Consider the following 26,147-nt stretch of genomic DNA (forward strand, 5'->3'; position numbering starts at 1 on the left):
AACGCCCCTCGGTGTCTTATTTATTTGGACTGCGAGGGTGTGATTGATGGGCATGAGCAGTGCATAAGTTCGCCTGTCCTTCATCTCCTTCCGCCTTCTTCAGACTGTGCGGCTTCATGGCCGTGGCATGCGATAAGGGATCAGCTGACGCCGCACAGTCTGAAGCGGGTGTAAGGACCAGAGTGTGAGAGGCGAACATATGTACTGCGCCAGGCCATGAATCCCAGCCCCGCAGTGTTTTAACAATGTTAAGACACTGCGGGGCTGGGATTCATGGTCATCGCGAACCGCACCGGCCGACATTAAATGATGTCAGAAGATGGGCAGCGCTAACAGCGCTAGGCCAAGGGATAACACGACAGCGCAGACTCCTGTACAGCAAATAACAACGCTCAGGAGGCTGCACCCAGCACCAAGGTGGGATTCTTGACATCTGAGCTGCGTCTCATTACGAAGGGAACTCGCGCCTCCAACACAGTTTGACTGTATAAAGGGCTAAATGTTATACGTGTTTCATTCAGCGTGTACAAGGAGAAAAATTAAAAGAGCAACCTTTGACTTGTGCAGCACTACTGCTGCATAAGCTGTGGCTCTTCTACTTTGGAACACCTGAGGGCGGGTTTAAGGTTACCTTTGAAATTGGTTCAATTAGGCTTCGGCCTACACTCCGCTCCCTCTCCTCCTCCTGCTGACCCTGGGCTCTAACACCGCCAGTTGGGGCCCAGATGTGCTGGCTGCACAGAGCCAAACACCTCGCCAATGTGTCAGTGGGGTTCAGCACCGCCAGCTGTTCCCTTGCTGTGCAGCCGGCAACGTGTCCTGCAACTTCCACGCAGACACAACAGACCCAAAGCTGCCGCCAGTGCAGGCTTCGGCCTACACTCTGCTCCCTCGCCTCCTCCTGCTGACCCTGGGCTCTAACACCGCCAGTTGGTGCACGGTACAGCTAGCTGCACAGAGAAATACACCAGCCAATGTGTCAGTGGGGTTCAGCACCGCCAGCTGTTCCCCTGCTGTGCAGCCGGCAACGTGTCCTGCAACAGCCACGCAGACACAAGAACTGAAATTGAAGGGAACCTGTCCCCCCTCCCCCAGGCGTTTGTATGTTTTCCAGCCACCTTGTACAGCAGTAATGCTGCATGTGTGCAAGGTGGCTCATAAACGTATTCTCCTCGCACATGTGGAACTGAAAACACGTCTAAAATGTGTCCTCTGTGTGACCATTTAACCGTCCCGGAGGTGTGACTTTCCTTTGTAATGACACGCTGCAACCCCCTTGGTAGCGCTGCCCGTCTTCTGGCATCATTGTTTGGCTGCCTGCGCCTCTGCGGCCGCCCTGACCCACACAACGCCCCTCGGTGTCTTATTTATTTGGACTGCGAGGGTGTGATTGATGGGCATGAGCAGTGCATAAGTTCGCCTGTCCTTCATCTCCTTCCGCCTTCTTCAGACTATGCGGCTTCATGGCCGTGGCATGCGATAAGGGATCAGCTGACGCCGCACAGTCTGAAGCGGGTGTAAGGACCAGAGTGTGAGAGGCGAACATATGTACTGCGCCAGGCCATGAATCCCAGCCCCGCAGTGTTTTAACAATGTTAAGACACTGCGGGGCTGGGATTCATGGTCATCGCGAACCGCACCGGCCGACATTAAATGATGTCAGAAGATGGGCAGCGCTAACAGCGCTAGGCCAAGGGATAACACGACAGCGCAGACTCCTGTACAGCAAATAACAATGCTCAGGAGGCTTCACCCAGCACCAAGGTGGGATTCTTGACATCTGAGCTGCGTCTCATTACGAAGGGAACTCGCGCCTCCAACACAGTTTGACTGTATAAAGGGCTAAATGTTATACGTGTTTCATTCAGCGTGTGCAAGGAGAAAAATTAAAAGAGCAACCTTTGACTTGTGCAGCACTACTGCTGCATAAGCTGTGGCTCTTCTACTTTGGAACACCTGAGGGGGGGGTTTAAGGTTACCTTTGAAATTGGTTCAATTAGGCTTAGTCCTACACTCCGCTCCCTCTCCTCCTCCTGCTGACCCTGGGCTCTAACACCGCCAGTTGGGGCCCAGATGTGCCGGCTGCACAGAGCCAAACACCTCGCCAATGTGTCAGTGGGGTTCAGCACCGCCAGCTGTTCCCCTGCTGTGCAGCCGGCAACGTGTCCTGCAACTGCCACGCAGACACACCAGACCCAAAGCTGCCGCCAGTGCAGGCTTCGGCCTACACTCTGCTCCCTCTCCTCCTCCTGCTGACCCTTTGCTCCAACACTGCTAGTTGGGGCTCTAAGAAGACAAGCTTGAATAGGTCCCCATCCTGGTTCCAGCACCGTCAGCTGGTTCCGGGCAGAGCCTTTGGCTTAGGTGCCTCCCTCTGGGTATCCGAGTTCCACCAACGTCAGGTGGTCCTTGGTAGTGCTTTCAGGCATGGGTACCTCCTGCTTAGTAACCGGGTTCCAGTAACGTCAGCTGGTCCTCGGTAGTTCCATTGGCTTTTGGACCTTCGGCTACCCATCCGGGTTCCAGCACCGTCAGCTGGTTCTCGGCAGTGTCTTTTGCTCTTGTACCTTCTGCTCCCCATCCTGGTTCCAGTACCGTCAGCTGGTTCCGGGCAGAGCCTTTGGCTTAGGTGCCTCCCTCTGGGTATCCGAGTTCCACCAACGTCAGGTGGTCCTTGGTAGTGCTTTCAGGCACGGGTACCTCCTGCTTAGTAACCGGGTTCCAGTAACGTCAGCTGGTCCTCGGTAGTTCCATTGGCTCTTGGACCTTCGGCTACCCATCCGGGTTCCAGTACCATCAGCTGGTTCTCGGCAGTGTCTTTTGCTCTTGTACCTTCTGCTCCCCATCCTGGTTCCAGCACCGTCAGCTGGTTCCGGGCAGAGCCTTTGGCTTAGGTGCCTCCCTCTGGGTATCCGAGTTCCACCAACGTCAGGTGGTCCTTGGTAGTGCTTTCAGGCATGGGTACCTCCTGCTTAGTAACCGGGTTCCAGTAACGTCAGCTGGTCCTCGGTAGTTCCATTGGCTCTTGGACCTTCGGGTAGCCATCCGAGTTCCAGTTCCATCAGCTGTTTCTCGGCATTTTCTCAGCCTTCTTGTACCTTCTGCTACATTTCCAAGTTCAAGAGACTAAACACGATGACCCGGAAGACCACCCCTAAGATGACGACGACACCAGAGACGACAACCACCGTGATGACGACGACCCTGGAGACGATGACCCTGAAGACCACCCCGATGACGACGACCCCGGAGACGACGACCCTGGAGACGACGACGACCTGGAAAACCGAGAAGCAGAAGAACAAGAGGCTGCAGAACAAAGAGCAGAAGAACATTAAGCATAACACTAAATATCAGAGCAAAAGATATTATCTAAATTATAAGCAGAAGAAGACTAAGCAGTGTATGGGGGTGAGTCCGTTCCTCCTCGTGGTGCCCCTGGATAAAGCCTGATGCTGCAGGCCAAACTGAACGCGGACAAATGTAACTCTTTTGTGACAAGCAGAACGGAAGGTGTAATCTTCAAACTTTTATAGATAACAACTACGGGAATGCCTGTCACAAATAAGAATATGATGAAGAAGTAGAATATGAAGAAGATAATAGTAAAATAAAAAGAATATGAACAATGTAACAAAAAAAATAATAGGTAGAAGATGAAGAAGAAGATGAATAAGGTGAAGAAGTTGATGTCAAAGAAGCTGATGATGAGGATAATGAAGAAGAAAGTGTGGGAGAAGTAAAAAAGAAGGTGAAGGGCGTGGAAGTAGTGAAACATCAATATCTGACAAAATAATAAAAAAAAAATAACATAGTCAAAATCTTTCTAACGCCGAACGTCATAAAAAAAAAAAAAAATCCTGCTATTCTATTTGATTGGGCTAAACCTCTGTGCCTTTAATGTCTCCGCCACCTCCCCCAATACATCCTACATTATTCTTAGTTGTTTTCCTTCATGTAGAATTAACCTACAAGGAAAGAAAGGGTTTATTTTAATTCCGATATTTTCGTCCCATTGACTTGCATTGGGATCGGGGATCGGTATCGGATTAGATCCGATACTTTGACGGTATCGGCCGATACTTTCCGATACCGATACTTTCCGATATCGGAAGGTATCGCTCAACACTAATAATAATATAATATAAATATAGATAAAATAATAAATCAGATGATAAGTGTAAATTCAAAGGCTGGAATCCTCTATTTTTGCCAGGAAAGCTTTGAGAAGTCACTGCAGGAGAACGTAGTATACACCGTGTCCACTGAACGACCATGTAATGTAGGATATGGCAGCAACTAGCCATTCAAGGTGGCAGTTGCCCATCAGCTCTATGTTCTGGATAATAGTAAGCAAGGGGAAACCCTAATCAATAATGTTCATGTGCACTAAAAACAAATATGGACAGTGGTTATCCCCATTATTTAACCCTTTTAAAAGACTTTTCCAAAATAATACAAAAAAATTGCACAAAGACAGGAAATAAAGGTATAAAATAACAGGAGAACATATACTGTCATATAATATCTTCTGCCTCTTGGGTGCTTTTTGTAGATCTTTGTTTACTTGGCTGCAATGATGTCTTGTCTATACATGGGACCACTGCAGCCAATGACAGAGCTCAGCGATCTTGTGCTGTATACTACTGTAGCTAGTCATTACCTGCCCATGTGTAAGTAGGAGAGGAAGTAAAAAAATGACAAACGGAGAACAAAATAGAAGCAGCATTGGAGAGGTGGGAGCTCTAACTGGTGAGTAGGTATGATTTTAATATTTTATATAATTTCATTTTTTGGTCCAATTTTTTTATTATCTTAATGGATTTGTTTGACAACATTATTCTAATGCAAAATAGTTTCCTAAAATGCTTGAATCCAGCTACACTAAAGGTATGTGTTATTAATACACTTCATAGATGTTTTACAGTCATCTCTATGACACTGAAAGGATTAGAACCACTTATCTGTATGATTAAAACTTTTTATTTTCATGTTGGTTGTGGGTATGAGAAATCAGTGCTCCAGAAGGTTCTGAAGCAGAATCATGTGACCTGCATAACTTTCATCCCAACGTATAAAAGCTTGGAAATACAGTATAATGCTTCTATCACTGCATATAAGCAGGGATATGTCATTATCTCATCTCTACATATAAGCCTAGATATTAAACATACTGTATGTGCAAATATTGAAAAAATATAAAAACGATTGTAGAAAATTGCCTAACTACATTATACAGTGAATAAGGTCTGTTTGCTGAAACCTGGATGAAGCATTATTTTGTGACATGCATATTGGGAAGGGTGAATCCTTGGTTTCCTGCTTAGCATTATCTGATTACTTGACACTTTCTGGTTATTTGACCACATTCAGTAATAAAAGTATGAGTCGTCTAGAAGTTTCTCAAGCAGAATCATGTGACCTGCAGAACTTTTACCCCTACATATAAACTGAGAAATAGAATGTTCCTATCTCTATATTTAAGCTTAGATATCTATTTTTATAATTGCCTTGCAATGTTTTAATTTCCAGTTCTGTCCAGATGTCACCGTATCCCAGAATTCCAAGCGGAGGAAGCTCACGGACCGCCATATTGGGACACCCAAGTGATGGGTGTCTCAATATGGAAACTGCTGCTGGTACCAACCTATTGCATGGTACCACCAGCGGAACACCGTCGCACCACACTCTCACTCTCACGCAGCCTCTTGCATGGTACCACCAGAGGAACACCGTCGTGAACATGCCACCACCAGGTCAGTCGAATGATTCACTGACTGCCGCCATCTTTGTTCAGGCGGAGTGCATGCACAGTTTTAATGTAACCACCGCTATTTGTCTTCACAAAGATGGGAGTGGTCTGATTTACTGCGCCTGCGCGAATTACTCTTAGGTGCAGTGAATTATTCGGCTGATTTTGGCAGAAGATACACAACGTGTCTACAGGCAGAGGATGCCGGTCACATTAAAGGGCTTTTCCCATGAACAAAAGTTCATTTTAAAAATTGTCTGTGTCTGACCATGTACGGAGCATACCACATCTCCTGGGCAGGGGAGGAAGCAAAAGATAATACTGACATTACAGCAGGGAATCATAGTGGATTCATACTGTGAGGTAAAATATTTCACTGACTGTTTTTGAAAAATATTTTACCTCACAAAATGTATCCTCTGTGATCTCTTGCTGTAATGTCAGTATTGTCTTTTGCTTCCTCCCCTGCCCAGGAGCTGTGGTATGCTCCGTACACAGTCAGACACAGACAATTTTTAAAATGAACTTTTGTTCATGGGAAAACCCCTTTAAAAAGGAAATATCACAAATAAAACAAAAATCAAAAGTGCCAACATGGCTCCTCCTAAAAAGTACGTCAATGACAATGAAAGCAGCAAAGGCACAACGTCGAAGACAACAAAGGGCAAATGAGACCCTTGAAGAGCAACAGCATCGCTGGGACAAAAACAATGCATATAAGCATAGGCATCAAGCACATGAGTCCCCTGATGCAAAAGTAATTAGATTATCACAGGATGCCATTAGGCAGCAAGAGCACTGCATGCCTGCCCCCATCGTGACATTACCGCCCTACCGATGCGATAGCATTGGGTCTCCATCTAGTTAGACATATTTACAAATATTAAAAAAATACAGAAACTATAGTAGAAAATTGTATAATTGTATTATACAGTGAATAAGGTCTGTTTGCTGAAACCTGGATGATGCATTTTTTTGCAAAATATGTAAAGGGAGTAGCAGATTCTTGGTTCACTGCTGAGTATTAACTGGTTCACTGCTAGTTATCTGAATACTTGATACTATCTGGTTATTTGACAATTTCCAGTAATAAAAGTATTACAGTGTTCTAGAAGGTTCTAAAGGAGAATCATGTGACCTGCAAAGCTTTCATCGTTACATATAAACTGGGATGTACAGTGGAGAAAATAAGTATTTGATACACTGCTGATTTTGCAAGCTTTCCCACTTACAAAAAATGGAGAGGATTGTAATTTGTATCGTAGGTACAATTCAACTGTGAGAGACACAATCTTAAAAAAAATCCAGAAAATCAAACTGTATGATTTTTACATAATTATCTTGCATTTTATTGCATGAAATCAGTATTTGATACAATAGAAAAATGGAACTTAATATTTGGTACAGAAATGTTTTTTGCAATTACAGAGGTAAGACATTTACTGTACTACTGTACTTCTTCACCAAGTTTGCCAAATTGAGTTTCAGCTCCTTTCAAAGATTTTCTATTGGGTTCAGGTCTGCTTGAAATCTTTATTATAGAGCCACTCATTAGTTGCCCTGGCTGTGTGTTTTGTGCCATTGTCATGCTGGAAGACCCATCAATGACCCATCTTTAATGATCTTACTGAGGGAAGGAGTTTGTTGGCCAAAATCTTGCGATACTTGACCCCATCCTTCCTCCCTTCAATCCAATGCAGTTGTCCTTCCTCTAGTGATGAGTGAGTGTACTCATTGCTCTGGTTTTCCTGAGCACGCTCTGGTGGTCTCTGAGTATTTGTAACTGCTCGGAGATTTAGTTTTTGTTGACGCAGCTGCATGATTTATGGCAGCTAGCCAGCCTGAGTACATGTGGGGGTTGCCTGGTTATTTGGGAATCCCCACATGTATTCAAGCTATCAGCTGTAAATCATGCAGCTGAGGCAACAAAAAATAAATCGAGCAGTTACAAATACTCGGAGACCGCCCGAGCGTGCTCGGGAAAACCCAAGCAACGAGTACACTCGCTCGTCACTACCTGTCTCCTTTGCAGAAAACCATCCCCAAAAGTATGAGGTTTCCCCCGCCATGCTTTCTAGTTGGCATGGTGTTCTCAGGGTTGTACTCATCCTTCTTCTTTCTCTAAACATGGAGTTGATACATAAAAAGTTCTATTTTGGTCTCATCTGACCACATGACCTTCTCCCATGCCTCCTCTAAACTACCCAGATGGTCATTGGTGAACTTCAAATGGGTCTGTACATGTACTGGCATGAGCAGGGAGGACCTTGTGTGCCTTGCAGGATTTTAATTCATGATGGCATAGTGTGTTAGTAACTGTAATGTAATGGGTCTGTCAAGATTGACAGTCATCTTTTGTTTCTTCCACTTTCTAATATTGTGCCAAAAGTTCTTGCCTTCTCACCGAGCTGCTTGCCTATTGTCCTGTAGCCCATCCCAGCCTTGTGGACGTCTACAATTTTGATCCTGGTGTCCTTAAACAGCTCTTTGGTCTTGGCCATTGTGGAGAGATTGGAGTGTGATTGATTGAGTGTGTAGACAGGTGTCTTTTATACAGATAAAGAGTTCAAACAGGTGCAATTAATACAGGTAATGAGTGCCGAGTAGGAGGGCTTCTTAAAGAAAAACTAACAGGTCTGTGAGAGCCAGAATTCCTGCTGGTTAGTAGGTGATCAAATACTTATTTTATGCAATAAAATGCAATTTAATTATTCAAAAATCATACAATGCGATTCTCTGTTTTTTATTTTAAGATATTAGACGTATTTAGATATATTGAACAATACGGAAGATATAGTAGAAAATGATGCATTACACAGTGAATAACCTCTGAATCCAGAATTGTTCCACATGTTAATACTTGTATTAGAAAACATATTGGATTAAAAGAGCAGAATTTTCACATTGATGTTTCAAAACAGGAGTGGATGCTCGCAAATAACATCTATTATCAGAAAATACCTTTTCACCCATAGCAATGTGAATAAAACAATTGCCTGCCATTATCAGCTGCTAGTAGCGTAACGCACTTAGAGTTAGTGACAATTACTACTGTCACAAATTTGGATATTTTAGATATTTTCCTGCCTGGAGCTTCTGACCCTAATTTCTCTTGTACTTGCAAGCTTTGTGATAGTGATTTTAGTTTCTCCTATCCGTCGTATATATATATATATAGTAGGAGGGTGTAATATAAAGATTGGGGTAACCTCTGACCGTCTGCTGCTGCATAGTCATTTCTTACTCCCACATTAGTTGATGCCGTGTATTTATTATAGATAACAAGGTACAATCTATACTCTTACCGAAGCTCTAAAATGCTTATGACATTTCCAGATGGGTGTATCCGTCTTACAAAATTGAAATCTCCAATATAGATGCTCCCATCAGGTCCGGTTGCCATAGCAACAGGAGCAAAAAGCTTGTTGTTATGTACTGGTCCATTGCAAGTGGAGCACGAGAGGGTTCTCTGCAGACCATTACCCATCAGTGTTGAAATCACAGGAGGCTGCTGTGATATGAATATATTTTCTCCATCTCCTTTGTGCAATATCCCTAATAAGAACAGAGAAATTCATCCATTAATGTATAATTTTACACCAAGATTACAGTTTTAAAATAGGACACATTTTTGCATTTTATTTTATTTTTGCAGCAAAGAAGACTTGGACTATAGTTCACAGAATCCGAAAATTAGGCCAGCGAACTCCAGTCCCCTGTCACACAGAGCTAGCAATCTTGTTTCCAGAAATCTGTAACACACGATACACAATCTAATGGAAAGTCGAAATGAAATCCAGGACATGCAACATAAAGTCTTGGAGTAGAAGGTTCCCTGGTCACAACTCAATCCACGGCACAGCAGTAATCCTAATATTTGTGCCACTTCCTCACCCAATTCACGAGGGATGTAGTTTTACATGACATTTTCAACATCATTGTCTTAAGTTAGGAATATTTTTTAGTAATTATAGCCCAGAAATGTGCAGTTTGGGTGGAGTTGTAGGTTAAAAATATGTAGCAATAGAGTTGCAATCAAAATTATTTGACCCCCATTGCAGTTTAGGTTTATTAGCAAAACTTAGAAATTTTCTTGTTTGTAATAAACCAATCAATGTAAATAGCTTCGTACAGCTAATGTAATAAGTGGCTCCTCCAAATTAAGCACAAAATGCCACTTCTACGGACTACTGCAGTCTCAGAATTTTTCAACTTACCCTCATAAGAGCACACATTTGTAAATCAGGTATTGTCTTAGGGCTCTTTCACATTGTGTTCTTGCCCACAATCAGTGACCTAGTTGGGGCTTATGCCCATAGCTCAAGTAAAGCAAGATTTAGGCATATGCGCCAACAGGACCATTAATATAATGGTGGAGACAAATTCACAGTATGCTCTGTTGTGCATAATTTTCGCCGTATACGCCTACTGGAGGCGGACAGCTAGACGTAGTTTACTATTTGGTGTTCGCCTCTAATAGGCATATACTGCCGAAAATGATGCACGACAGAGCACACGGTGACTTTGTCTCCATCATTATAGTTAATTGCCCTGTCAGTACATACACCCGAATCCTGTTTTGCGAAGGTTCGGACGTAAGCCCCAATGGGGCCACTAAACGTGGGGAGGAATGCAATCTGAAAGGGCCCCTTATACTTATACCTAATACAACAAATTTAGAGACTACCAATCATGAGGAGAATAGATCAAATACCTGGACTGGCTAGGAGTTTGTTCATTGTGGCATTTGATTGCATACTAGTTACGAGAGTGGTCCAAAAACGTAAGAGAAGCAAACAATTCTTATCGCAAAAAAGGATTCAAAAGAGCAGCAAAGGCAAGGAATATTGCTATAGATACAATTTGAAGCATAATATGCAAGATCAAAGTAAAAGAAGGCCTGTCACCATGTCAAAAAGTGGCAATTTTTTCTATTTCATTCCCACTGCTCCGCAGCGTATTCAGTCTTTTATTTATTTATTTTTATTCCAGTATGTGGTTCATCGAGAGATATGGGACTTTTTATTTAGAGCTAGTTTTATGGTCTTTATCAAAGGGGTCATGGCTATTCAGATCTTTGGGGGGAGAGTCTTTAGTTGGCCATGCCTTGTTTTCATTTTGCCTTACTATCCTGAGAGCAACTCTCCCTTGGTAAAGACCATACAAATTTGCACTAAACAAAAAGGCTCATGTCTCTGGAAACGCATGGTGGATTCTAAAAATGAAAAAAAGCAGAATACTCAGGGGAGCAGTGGAACTAAAATTTGAGCAAAAACTAAATATTTTGACTTAGTGACAGGTCTTCTTTAATGGAAAACTACCTACACTACCTGGATGAAAGAGGAAGCTATTGTAAGGGTATGACAGAGACTGCCGTATACCTGCCCCTGAAGACAATTGTAGGGTGAATACTTGGGTTTTAGTTTGTTTTATTTTATGATGTGAATTGTGTAAAATGCATAGAGTCTTATAGGTACTGATGCTGCTGTGTGTACTGTATTGGTAATACCTAAGGTAACCTTGTACACTCCGCTCAGAATTAGGGAAAGTGTGGAACATAGTTTAGGGCTTAGTTAGTGATAGATCGGAGCACTAGGGTAGATAGCCAGTGGTGGGCTTATTATTGTATAATGGGGGAACAAAAAACCTAAACAGTTAAATGTTTGGGACCAGCCCAGGATGGGAAGGAGGGGATAAAGCAAAAAGGGTAAGCATTTAGTCAGTCTGAGTTAAAAATAATGTGAGATTCATTTAAAATTCAGGTTCAAGTGGCAGCAGGCTGGAGGCACATGGAGTATATAGTGTTCTGGCAGCATGAGGACGTACCAAATTTCCTGTGGACATTCCTGCAACGTCCAGGCCTAAGGCCAAAACTAGGCACTGAGGAGTGTGCCTTAATCTCTTCCATACAGAGGCAGCTGGATAGAGAAATGCATGAGGGAAATGTAATGGATCTTGGGAGCGCTATGGTGCCGGACGGGAAAATCCCTGGGATCAAGCGAAGGGATGGTTCGAGATGAAGATGAATGTAAGCAGGAGCTTGAAATGTACTGTGTTGATGAAAATGGAACTGGAGGGTGCTGTGCCCGATACTGCATGATAAATATTGATGTTTTTGAAGTGTCACGTAAAGTTGAACTTGTTATAACGAGTCAGGTGTTCCCTTATGAGCATACGGTTGATCCTGGACCTAAGGACGGGGATGCAGTGGAGGACTTTGGCCTGCAAGTGAGTGCAATGCACTGTACGCTGCACAACACCAATGAACTGGGACACGGTGTGTTTGTGGGGTGCAAGGATGTGGAGAATCAGCAGCTCTCCCACTGCTACTGCCTTGGGCACCTAACACTATCACCAACAAATTCCTGAGGAGGCAGGTGGTCAAAAACCCTTGAGTTACAGCAAAACACCTGCAGCAAGATTTCAGTTTCCCCAGTATCATGTATACTAAATACTGAAGGTTTCCATATCCGAACTGTAACATTTTACAAGAACAAGGGTTAAATGTTTCCCACATTGCTTAGATGTAAATGAAAAGTGCCACCCATATTTTACCTGGCGTAGAAGGGGTGCCCGAGTCTTGTGGATATATCATAAATGAATTTAATGTGAAAACCCCTAAAAACAGGAGAGTGTGGACAAGCCACTAGCAAATATCTGCAACATTTTACTCTGTATCTTTGAAGAATATCTGAAGGCAGTGTTAACACGATGTGCAACCATTACATTTTGATATTAGTTTTCTAAGAATCTCATGTTTGTATGCTGCAATTTTATTTCTCAGGTTATGTGAGTGCTATTAGGCTAGGTTCACATTGCGTTAATGTGTGCACGCTAACGGACAGCGCTGCACGGTGAAAATGTCGCAATTAACGCCGTGCAACGGGTCCGTTAGCGCACCCATTGATAGCAATGTAAATTTCGCCTGTAGCGCATCGCTAGCGCGTGCCTTTTTCGGCTCGCGCTAGCGATGTGCCGTTCTTTTGCAGCGTCCGCGGCGCGCCCGAGGTCCGTTCCCCGCTCTCGCAGATCGAGGATCTGCTAGAGCGGGGACGTTAACGCGACCCCTAAACGCGTCCCCGAAAAAAACATTGCGTTAGCGCAATCCGCTAGCGCTAAACGGATTGCCCTAACGCAATGTGAACCTAGCCTTAGTTGCATAAAGCCATTTTTAAAAAGCATGCACAATTCATACATCTCTGAGCAGAAACGTATGAAAACCAAAAAGAACTATTTTTAGAGCTGTACTTAATTCTGAAAATGGAAATGGTAAAACGTGCATAGTTTATAATCCTCCTACAAATGAGATAGCAAATTATCGACATGGAAAATATGTAATCTGTAGCTAAGCTTGTAATGTTGGAAGGTAACAGGGCTTTGCCTGGAGTGAAGCACCAATAAGCTTGGGAAAGAAATGACAGCAGTGCTTAAAGTGTCAGTTACCAGGCTTATAACTAATAGTAAATTATGATCAAATACTCAAGCGGAGGAAATGCGTCTACTATCATAACTTATATGATCAACAGGAGTGACATAAAACATTTAAGGACCCAAAATAACACAAGCCAAAAAAGAAACTTTTATTCTGTCAAAAGTATAAAAGATGTTCTTTCTAAAACTATAAATTGGAACCTAGCCAAAATATGAGCAATTACTTTAGGGCAATCTGATGAAGGTCAAAGCTTTCAACATTATGAATACATTATATTAATAACAATTTATAGCATCAGGCGATGCAGATAATGGTTATATGTTGTAAAATGACTAAGAGGCAGGCTTGTAGCAAAGAAGGAATAGTCCTCACAGTCAGTGGAGAAAGGTGACTACATAGTACACTTGACAGTGACCTAATCAAATGGCTGCAGTACTTAACTATAAAATCTCTCCGTTTTGAGAGGTTCATTAAATAGCAACTTGACACTTTCTTGAAAAACCATTTTACACACTCAGACAAAAAGACATCAGAAAAAAATGAATATAACTCACAAGAACGTAGAAGCCAGCACTCAAGTAGAGCCTTTGTGTATTAAGAGAAAGAGAATATAATGACAAGGGCAAGCTGATCTTTAGAGAAGGTTTATGAAGACTTTGAACCTCAAAGTCATAAAATAAATATGATAAATTGGAGCATATATGGAAGATGCATAAAGACTCTCTGCCTTCTCCATACTGCCCTCATATTTATAGATCTCAGATGTTTAATCATACCAGTAAGGGTACCTAGTCACCTTACAGCACATGGGTACTCCGTCACATGTTGGGACAACGGGGCTAGGGGTTTATGGTGTGACATCTATGAAATCAACAATGTCATGACACACACGACATATCCCAATGCAATTTTGTCTTGTATCAAATTACTAACTTCAGGTGCATTCTTAAGAGGACATTTAGTCCCCAGACAGAATTTTTTTAGTAGCTTGGTGACACACCACTTGACAGCTAAATATGTTAAGTGCCTTTTATTTCAATATCGTGCACTGAGATTCTGCTGACTTGGCAACTATTAGTCGCTTGCCAGGTAGCACAACCTTTCCTACTAATTAGAATAGGATGTGTGCACACTACCTGTCAAGCATTGAATAGACACAACATCAGCAGTGTCTTTGAGCACCCAATATGGAAACTAGGATTATCGAATAAATCCTTTAGAGAGGACCAACAATATGGTCTTAATAATATTTTCTCAATATTTAGGTATTAACAAAATAACTTCTCCAAAAGTACGTAATTGTATTAAGTGCGTTGTCCAGTATTGGACATCCCTTGTTTAATCAATTTAGTGTCTAAGAAAAAAATAAACAATGTACACTTACATCCTGTAGTGGTGCATTTCCAGCGATGTCGGTGATGCTGTTGCATTGTTGTATCATGTCAAAGATCGGCTGCTGCACATCAATATTCCACCAGAACAGACATGTGCTTTGCTGAAATAGTAAAGGCTGTATCCAGCTGCAGCATTATTTGTGGCATGACACAGCAGAGTATCAATGTGTCCTATGTGATGTACAGTGGGTGAAATAATTATTGAACATGTTACTGAACATGATATTGAACAATGTTCTTTCCACTTCAGGATTATCTCCCCAACAGTGCACACTGTAAACCTTTAGCAGTTTAGAAATTCCTCTGTTGATGCCATCAGTATATTTTGCAACAATAAGGATGTGACAGCTCACTGATTTTACTAATCATGAGATGTTTCTTGGGTGGTACCTTTGTGATAAGAAACCTTTTTATAAGCCATCGGTTGTACCAGCTGATATTATTTTTCACTGTGTCAGGATTGCTTTCTAATTACTGATATATTTCAGCTGATGTCATGACTTTCCATTTTTGCACCTCTCTTGTTTTGTGTGTTAAAAACTTTTTCCCTGTGTCATTTCTCATTATTACTCATAATTTTTGGACATCTATTGTTTGATTTCTTTGCCTGAGCAAAGTGTTTTCAAGTTGTCCTTTTCTCAATTCAAAATATAATAAAAAAATGGCAGTTAACAGGAACAGTGAAAGTCAAGATTAAGGTCTGGAAGACAAAGCAAAATTTCAGTGAGAGCAGCCCATAGGATTGAAAGAGAGGCAAATGAGAACCCTTGCTTGACTGCAAAAGACCTTCAGTAAGATTTAGCAGACTCTGAAGTTGTGGTACATTGTTCTACTGTCCAGAGACACCTGCACAAATATGCCTTCATGGAAGAGTCATTCAAAGAAAACCTCTCCTGCATCCTCACCATAAAATTTAGTGTCAGAAATATGAAAAAGTACATCTAAACAAGCCTGATGCATTTTGGAAACAAGTCATTTGGATTGATGAGGTTAAAATAGAACTTTTTTGACCACAATAATCAAAAGGTATGTGTGGAGAAAAGAGGGCACAGAATTTCAGGAAAAGAACATCTCGCCAACTTTTAAGCATGGGAGTGATTCGATCATGCTTAAATAAGTTTCATGTGTCATATGACTCTCTTCCCGTTGGAAAAAATATAGTTGGATCCAAAATGGCCGACTTCAAAATGGCCACCATGGTCACCACCCATCTTGAAAAGTTTTCCCCCTCCCATATACTAATGTGCCACAAACAGGAAGTTGATATCACCAACCATTCACATTTTATTTAGGTGTATCCATATAAATGGCCCACCCTGTATATACAGATAAACCAAATAACAGAACTGGCCTATATAAGCCGCACTTCCACCATCGACAGCATCCAAAAAGAATTAAGAAGCAAAAGCAGCAATAGATAAACAGTTATAGTTTATGAAATACAGAAGACATAAAAAATTCTTAAACATTTATTGTGACATGGTAATATGATTGCTTCGTAGGTTCAATCCTCCTGCCTTTTGTACTCTGCAATTATTTATACTTTTGGAACGAAGGCTCATTGATGACCTGTCACTTAATCTATTTTTAAGAATTTTTTCTCTTTTGTATTTAATAAACTATAACTTTATCTATTGTTGCTTTTGCTTCTTAAATCTTGTTGGATATCACTGCATATACAGCAGAGTCACAGTGTCTCCTATGTGATTTACACAGCAGTCTCAGTGTTTCCTATGTGATCTATACAGCAGAATCAATGTATAATTTGTGATGTATGCAAAAGAGTCTCAGTTCATCCAATATGATGTATAAAGCAGTCTCAGGGCATCCTGTGATGAATACAGTTGCATCTCAGTGCATCCTATGTAATTTAAACAGCAGTCTCAGTATTTCTCGTGTGATTTATATTGAGGGCTTTTGTGCTTCCTATGTGATGCATAGAGCAGAGTCTCAGTGTATCCTATGTGATGTGTACAGCAGTCTCATTGTATCCTATATAATGTATATAGCAGTGTGACTGTATTTTATGTGAAAATATAGCAGAGTTTCAGTGTCTCCTATGTGATGTACTGTATATAGCAGCTTCTCAGTGTATTCTATGTGATGTGTACAGCAGTTTTTCAATGTATCCTATATGATATATACAACAGTGTTTTGCTTTATCCTTTCTGATGTATATAAAGCAAGTGGTGTCACTTGTGGGGGGTTTCCACTGTTTAGGCATATCAGAGGCTCTCCAAATGCGACATGGTGTCCGATCTCAATTCCAGCAAATTTTGCATTGAAAAGTCAAATGGCGCTCATTCCCTTCCGAGCTCTGCCATGTGCCCAAACAGTGGTTTACCCCCACATATGGGATATCGGTGTACTCAGGACAAATTGTACAATGACTTTTGTGGTCCAATTTCTCCTGTTACCCTTGGTAAAATAAAACAAATTGGATCTTAAGTAAAAATTTTGTGAAAGAAAGTTAAATGTTACATTTTTTTTAAACATTCCAAAAATTCCTGTGAAGCACCTGAAGGGTTAAAAAAAATTCTTGAATGCGGTTTTGAGAACCTTGAGGGGTGCAGTTCTTAGAATGGTGTCACTTTTGGACATTTTCTGTCATATAGGCCCCTCAAAGTCACTTCAAGTGTGAGGTGGTCCCTAAAAAAATGGTTTTGCAAATTTTGTTGTAAAAATGAGAAATCGCTGGTCAACTTTTAACTATTATAACTTCCTAACAAAAAAAATTGTTTCCAAAATTGTGCAAATGTAAAGCAGACATGTGGGTAATGTTATTTATTAACTATTTTGCATGACATGACTCTCTAATTTAAGGGCATAAAAACTAAAAGTTTAAAAATTGCTACATTTTCACCAAATTTCCATTTTTTTCACAAATAAATGCAAGCCATATCGAAGAAATTTTACCACTATTATAAAGTACAATATGTCACAAGAAAACAGTCTCAGAATCACCAGGATCTGTTGAAGCATTTCAGAGTTATGACCTCATAAAATGACAGTGGTCAGAATTGAAAAAAATGGCCTATTCAGGAAGTTGAAAACAGGCTTTGGGGTGAAGGCATACCTCCCAACTTTTGAAGATGGGAAAGAGGGACAAAGTTAGCGGCGTGCAAAGTGCGCCGTGGCAAATTTTATGCCACGCCTCTGACCACACCCATTCATAATTAGTCACACCCATATCCAAGTCCCAACCACACCCATTTAGCACTGCTGATCACACTGTTTCATATACAATAATTATAAACAAAAAAATATGGCCACACATGACGCTCCATACTGTATAATAAACACACATGATGCTCCATACTGTATAATGACCACACATGATGCTCCATACTGTATATTGGATGAACATGATGCTCCATACTGTATAATGAACACACATGATGCTCCATACTGTATATTGGATGAACATGATGCTCCATACTGTATAATGAACACACATGATGCTCCATACTGTATAATGACCGCACATGATGCTGCATACTGTATAATGGCCACACATGATGCTCCATACTGTATAATGTCCGCACATGATGCTCCATACTGTATAATGTAAGCACATGATGCTCCATACTGTATAATGGCCACACAGTGCTCCATACTGTATAATGGCCACACAGTGCTCCATACTGTATAATGACCACACATGATGCTCCATACTGTATCGGCCCATCCTTAAAGGGGTTGTCAGATCTTATGCTACATGTCTACAGTCACTATGTGTGAATCCTCATATCGTGCGCACTGTGCGCTGTGAAGATTCTCTGGTGCCGGCAACAGGTGGTCTTGTGACCACAAGCATGCAATATATATATTCCCAGCCACATTTCGACTAGACTGTTTTGGGCCTTGTTCAATACATTTGCATTCGCCATGCAAGTCTAGTCGGCATGTGACTGCATGTATGCAAATCACAAACTTGCAGCCAGACACCCGCCAAATAACCACAGCTCTGCGAGCAATGTGAGATGCACAAGTCTGCAGTCACATAGAATGACACAGAGTGAATGCACCAATGACACACACACACACATGCACAGCCCCACTGTATAATGACAGACACACGCACAGCCCCACTGCATAATTACACACACACGCACAGCCCCACTGTATAATGACAGGCACACACGCACAGCTCCACTGTATAATGACAGGCACACACGCACAGCCCCACTGTATAATGACAGGCACAAATGCACAGCCCCACTGTATAATGACAGGCACACACGCACAGCCCCACTGTATAGTGACACACACACGCACAGCCCCACTGTATAATGACAGGCACAAACACACAGCCCCACTGTATAATGACAGGCACACACACACAGCCCCACTGTATAATGACAGGCACACACGCACAGCCCCACTGTATAATGACAGGCACACACGCACAGCCCCTGTTACCGCTCCTGTCACTGCGTGCCGCCGCCACTCCTCCTCCAGGTTCCAGCACGCCAGCTTCTCTTCCGGTGCAATGTCCCATCCTCCTGCCGCTGCGAGTCCCCGCCGCTCCTCTTCCAGGTCACAGTGCGCTCGTCCTCAGATCGTATCTTCACTTCCGGTATCTTGCTCTGTTAGGGGCATCCGGTGTTTGCGCAGGCGCTCTGGAATAATCAAAGGACGCATGCGTTCCTCTGCTATTCCTTCTTCCCCAGAGCTCTCTAGTGACAGCCAATCTGGGTAAGACTTCTCCTATAAAAGGCTAACCTTCCTGCTTTGCGATGCCAGATTGTCATATAGCCTCCGCTTGTGCATCTGGCCAGTTTGCTCTACCTGTGCTCTGTCTTTTGTGTAATGTGTAGTCTGAGCCTATTGTCCTTGTCCTTCCTGCTTCGCCCCTGTGTTTGTTGCTTTTTTTCAGTTACCCCGCCATACTTATTTTGTTCTTTATTTCTTTTTCCCTGCAGCCTTCACCTGTCTCGGCTCCCCAGCCTCTCCGATCTGACGTCCGTCTTCCTAGTCCTGAGGTTCGGTCCTGCCTTCCCGATTTTCCTTTACTGTAGCGCGAACGTGTAGGGAAGAGAGTGGACCCTCTGGACTGCGGAAAAGACCTACCCCTGGGCGAGCTGACCTTATGGACCCGACCCCTATACAGGGACCGTCAGGGGCAAGCCCAGAGGAGCCAAAACCGCAGTAGCCGTACCAAGAGGGGCGGCTCTAGAGAGAGAGGAAACAAGAACAGAGGGGAAAATGCCGAAGGAGGGTGGAGAACAAAAAAGGAAAACCGGGAAGGCAGGACCGAACCTCAGGACCAGGAAGATGGACGTCAGACCGGAGAGGCTGGGGAGCCGAGACAGGTGAAGGCTGCAGGGAAAAAGAAATAAAGAAGAACTAAATAAGTACGGCGGGGTAACGCACGCACAGCCCCGCTGAATAATGACACACACGCACAGCCCCGCTGTATAATGACATTCACACACGCACAGCCCCACTGTATAATGCACACACAGCCACACTGTATAATGACAGGCACATGCTCAGCCCCACTGTATAATGACACATGCACACAGCCCTACTGTATGACACACACACGCACAGTGCCACTGTATAATGACACACACGCTCAGCCCCACTGTATAATGACACATACGCACAGCCCTACTGTATGACACACACACGCACAGCGCCACTGTAAAATGACACACACGTACAGCCCCACTGTATAATGACACACACACAACCCCACTGTATAATGACATAGAGGCATGCAGCTCACACACAGCTCACACACACGCAGCACACACACACAGCATTACAAACGCAGCTCACAAACACATGCAGCTTTGACACAAATGCATCACACACGCAGCCATCACACACACAGCATCACACACACACGCAGCTGACACAAATGCATCACACACGCAGCCATCACAGACACACACGCAGCCATCACACACACACGCAGCCATCACAGACACACACGCAGCCATCACAGACACACACGCAGCCATCACAGACACATACGCAGCCATCACAGACACACATGCAGCCATCACACACACGCAGCCATCACAGACACACACGCAGCCATCACACACACATGCAGCCATCACACACACACACACGCAGCCATCACACACACACGCAGCCATCACACACACACACAGCCATCACACAGACACGCAGCCATCACAGACACACACGCAGCCATCACAGACACACGCAGCCATCACAGACACACGCAGCCATCACAGACACACGCAGCCATCACAGACACACGCAGCCATCACACAGACATGCAGCCATCACACAGACATGCAGCCATCACACAGACATGCAGCCATCACACAGACACGCAGCCATCACACACACACGCAGCCATCAGACACACGCAGCCATCACAGACACACGCAGCCATCACACACACACGCAGCCATCACACACACACGCAGCCATCACATACACACCAGATACCTCATACACACACACACACACATGAAGCATCACACAGCTCACACACACACACATCACACAATCTCCTCTGTGGTGCAGGGGCGGCTGATGTCCATGTGCAGCTCTTCAATTTCTCCTGCTCACAGCTCTGCACTGTCCCTGCACCTCCCCCATCTCTCCTTCTCTGCTGGGATTGCAGATAAGAGCAGGAGAAGCCAGAGCTCCGAGCACACACGGGAGGTAGGGAGTCCCTGACCTTTCATCTTGATTGCTACTGGCTCTCTCCCTCAGAGTGGCAGCGCCGCACAGGGGGCGGGGTTGGTCGGGAGGTGAGACCCAGCTTTTATAAAAAAAAACAAAAACAGCCACAAACCTAATTCAGGTGCCGCCCCCTGCTGCATTGTCCCCGCCCTAGGCACGTAGTGCGGGACAACTAATGTCCCGTCCGGGATCCCGGGGCTGACTGTCAAAATCAGGACAGTCCCGCGGGATCCGGGATGGTTGGGAGGTATGGTGAAGGGGTTAACTGGACACATCATGATGAAGTGGCTGAAGTTATGAATAAAACATATATGGCATATATATTTTACTTCTCATCTCTGTTGCGGAGATTTAAGGTTGCAAACTTTATAAGCTAATTTCCATTATAACCAGAGGGGCAGTTGGCAAAGATTTTTTGCTTACTTTTTCCCAAGTATGAGGTTGCCTAATCACAAGTAGGATGTGTCATGCAAAGGAAAAAAAAAAAGGAAATGACCCCAGGTATGTATGTATGTATTCCAGGTATTGGAGAATAATACGAATCAATGTACAGCGCTACATGAGAAAAGCGCTAATCACACACTACAGCTCTCATCTCACAGGATGACAGCACCGTAAGATGAGAGCTGTAGTTTAAAAGCTATGCTTGTCACATGCAATGCTCTGCCTCAATGCTGCACATTGTTTCCCACTGCGTGGAATAGAGGAAGAGCAGCGGTGTTTGTAATGACACACAGCTCAGCTCTTCTCGCCCTGCACGGTAGTGGCCGGCAGTTAGATTTGTATGACCTGGTTAGACATGATTTTTAACATATTACACAGAGAAAGCCGATTCTGAAATTCCCTGATGGTGAGGCAAAAAAAGTAAGTGAAAAATCTAGAAACTAGCATATAACCTTTACATGCTAACATCTCTGCTACAGAAATGAAAAATACAAAAAAAAAATTAGTGTTTTTTTCTTATGTAAATGCATGTACTTTGGGAAAAAAACAACTTTATATTATCAGGTTTTGTAAAAGATTTTACACTGTTGGCCTGAAACAGCCTCTGTGGTGCACTGTCTACTTCTGGCTGCAGAACGGGTTAGCTGAGAATCTGTCCGTGAGCTCATTCTGACCGTTTGATGGAGGAGATTGTAACACTTATCTGTACTTTACTAGGTTCTAGTCATCTGATTCATGACCATAGACCACATTAAAGTTGAATATTCCAGGGAGCAAACAGTCCGTAAAAAACAAACCAGGCAACATTTTTAATGACACTTGCAAAAATCGTTTTTAGCCCCAAATACATGCATTTAAGTAAAATTAAAAAGTGTCCCTAATGGTGGATACAGTTTGCTAGCATTTTGACTTCCACTTTCCCAGCTTACATGATCTGTGAGTGTCTGTCTCTCAGGGATTGCTTGTTTTTCTTCATCTTATTATAGTAGCGCTTAATTAAGGTCTTTTGCCCACCACAGACAACTGATCTAGATAAAACTCCAGCATCATCCTAAAATTGTCACAAATTTCCCTTGGCATGAAATGGTTTTTGACTGTGATGATTTATGACACCTGCATCGGGGTTGCAGGAATCTTAACTTATTTTTTACATACCGGCAATAAATGATATGAAAATGAATGTAACAGTGAAGCTGTAATGTTTCAGTTGTTACCCAAGTCCTAGATGATTTTTCCATGGATGAATAAATATCCAGAAATGAAATGTGATTTTCTTCTTAAAATGTTAAAGCATTATTCACATTTAATAACATTTTCACAGTTTTAATCTGAAGTTTTATAAGTTTGTATATATTTTTATTTACAGCAACAAAATTGTTTCATGATATACTATATTACATTTTTATGACACTTTATTAAACTTTTATTGTTATTATCATGTGTCAATCTGTAGCAGTAGATAATGACAACGTTTGCACATTTTTCAGCATGTTATTCAATATTTAATGTTAGGTTATTTTATTTTTTTGTGTTTTAAAGTAGTTTTCTGGTTTTAATTTTAACACCTCAAAGATGTTGAATATTGAAATTAAGTAATCATTACTTAACCCCCTGCAACTCCAGAGCTGCCTGACAGTCTTTCTAGATATGGCTGCAGCGGTGACTTCATAAAAAGAGCATGTGATCTGTGCTCAGCACTCATGTGCCGTCACCCTAGACATGATAGCCAAGCTGAGTGATTGGCTGCAGCATGCACATCATGATGGTCAATAGGCCTATACATGTTCCTGATGCTAAGGCCGTAATATAGGTCAACAATGGGACTAATTCCACTCTGTCAATGTTTTAGAATTTTCAATTTACTAAATTTAAAGGGCTTGTCATGTTCCTTCTTCAGGACCCACCGCTCCTCTGCCTTCCAGCTTCTTACTTGCCCGGTGGCAGTGTACTCCTGAAGATTGATAGTTCAGGCTAACGGCACTGGTCCGAATTGAGCATTTTCCCATGTTGTTAGCAATACCAGCTTTGCCACTGCATCATGGGAGGAGCAAATGGGGACTAAAGCTGGCTGAATTCAGTGATCTGACCAGCTTCAGAGCTGCGCTCTCAGGTTCCAAACTATAAAGACTGTAAGAGGCACGCACTCCTTGCCTTGATTTCTAGGCGAATGCAGCTTGGCCTGTAACCTAGGTAATGAGCTGCACACAATAGAGTTAAAAATCCTTTTGTTCCTGAGAATGATGGGTAAACTGCAAAGTTGTTTCGTTTTAGAAATTTGCTCATGAATGGAGATGCAACAACCCTTTTAATTATTTCTGAAAATTCCCATTTACTCATGATTAATGTTACATGATTAGCTTTTTTCTTACCATTATGAGGATTTAGTATATGATGTTTGTTAAAGGTCCATCCTCCGAGATTTGAAGAATCCATCTCAAAGCCTTGCAAGGTGACTGTCCTCCGTTCCCATAATACAAGGTCTGGGCACGACTCATATTCATATCCAACCGACACTGCCACACAGGAAAATAAATGGTTGAAATACATTTTCAGCCAGTTATGCATTTGATTATTTTGCAAAATTTAATCAGATATTCAGGTAAGTAGATCAGTCAAATCTCAGATCTGATGACTCCAAATGACAGCTGAATAATACAAGTATAAATCACTGAAGTTTGTATGTCTTTATGAAGAATTTCTGATACTTTACTTTTTAGCCGACTGACATGTTATCTTCAAATGAAAAAGCAGCCAAAGTAAATTGCCTCTATTACTGTTTGCCTAAAGCGCAGAAAAAGTCATATTTCAGCTCATGAAATGCTGAAAGCACAAAATAACTTATGGATAGATTAATCCCTGCCTGTACTGTGCAAGCGTACAGTCCAATTTGGTGATCAAGAACTCCTTAGCAAAGAGTCAGTCCAGTAGTTATTAAATGATCATCCCGCTTGACAGGAATGAATAAATGGATGTCTTTCCTGCAAGATGTCTCATGCAACGTTTATATATACAGTATATAACTTATTTTATGGCATTGTTTTTTAAAAAAATATATATTATTGTATATTCCCTCTTTATTTGTATGTAGTAACCAAATCCTATGCACTTTTATGATAATAAAAATAATACATGACTGACATCTAGTTGGAAGGAAAAATTACTTCTAGGATTTACTAAAACCTTATGTAGCATTATTTCTATTATTGATAAAATGAGATATGTGATGCCTGTGATGGACACTTTTGTATGTAGACCATTACACATACTATACCCATATACCACAAAATGTGATTTCCAGCCACCAAACTACAAAGTCGTCACAGCATCTGCAGACTGCTAATTTTATGACAGCTAAAGTCTCAGATTGGAGATTAATAATCACAACATTCATGATGTAAGGCATTGAAAGAAATCAAGTTGTCCAAAGTATGGGTATCGGGTTTTAGAGCAGGGGAACCAGAAGGGATTGACTTATAGGTTTGTGGGAAAAGATTCATACCACCTTGGACTTTATTCTGGGGTTGGTAGTCAAGCGGGTGTCCTTAATCAATGATTGACAGATATTTTTATATGCACAGTAATGCAAGGAAGGAAACCAATCGCCGATTAGGATCATCACCTTAGGACCACCCCTGCTTAGCTCAGAATAACTATAATGTATATTTTAGTCCTTGAGATTTCTGCTTATTCTGGGCTAAGCAGGGGTTGTCCTAAAGGGGTGATCCTAAACAGAGATTGGCTTCCTTCCCTGAGCTATTGAATTGTTTCCCACAAATCTATAAGCCATTCTACTCAGCTCTTCCTGCTCTATAAGAAGATACCTGTTATGATTGAGCTCTTACACTCACAAGGAGATGAACAAACCAGGGGAGATGTTAAACCTGCACACCACAGGGTCATAGACTAGGCAAATCCCTAACCTTACCCTGATATGTCACTGTCTGAGCACGGAGGTTGGCAGCATAAAATTATACAATGGTGCTTCCACTCAATGTTGGCTGACTGAGTGTCCTTAACTGCACCCTCAACTATACACAGACATAGGATGAGACATAATGCTACAGACGAGTTCACAATCATACATGAAGAATGGAAGAAAAAGAAAGGAACCCAAAAAGATCTTTGGTATAGGTGAAAACCACCAGACCCTGAATGTAACAAAATGAGTAAAGAGATTAGAAGGGGGAACATGCAAACAAACTGAAGGAGAAGCAATAAATAAAGTCTCAGCAAGATAATCCTTCACTAAGGAGCTGAGACTCCAAATATTCTTGTAACTTGAAACATAGCCAGCAAAGACTGCATGTGCCAGGAAAGTATTATTGGCCCCTTCTCAAGATGTGATAGGACAAACCAAAACGAGTCAGCGAGAACACCTGCATAGAAGCAACACAGCAAAGCAAAGACAAGAGTATTATCGGAAGTTGGACAGAGACAACACAGGCTGTGA

The 26,147-nt window shown here is 42.4% G+C and overlaps 1 protein-coding gene across 5 annotated transcripts in view; it reads right to left on the bottom strand.

Moving 5' to 3' along the window:
* Positions 1-26,147, bottom strand: part of TENM1 (teneurin transmembrane protein 1) — a 1,288,567-nt gene that overhangs the window by 202,975 nt on the left and 1,059,445 nt on the right. For all 5 annotated transcript variants that reach the window (XM_077285119.1, XM_077285117.1, XM_077285116.1 and 2 more), the window contains 2 exons: positions 24,067-24,210; positions 9,058-9,307 (listed from right to left, as the gene is read on the bottom strand). In XM_077285119.1, coding sequence (XP_077141234.1) covers positions 9,058-9,307; positions 24,067-24,210 — 394 coding nt within the window. The remainder of the gene's footprint in view (positions 1-9,057; positions 9,308-24,066; positions 24,211-26,147) is intronic.

Source organism: Ranitomeya variabilis, chromosome 2 (assembly GCF_051348905.1).
Source record: "Ranitomeya variabilis isolate aRanVar5 chromosome 2, aRanVar5.hap1, whole genome shotgun sequence".
Classification (NCBI taxonomy): Eukaryota; Metazoa; Chordata; class Amphibia; order Anura; family Dendrobatidae; genus Ranitomeya; species Ranitomeya variabilis.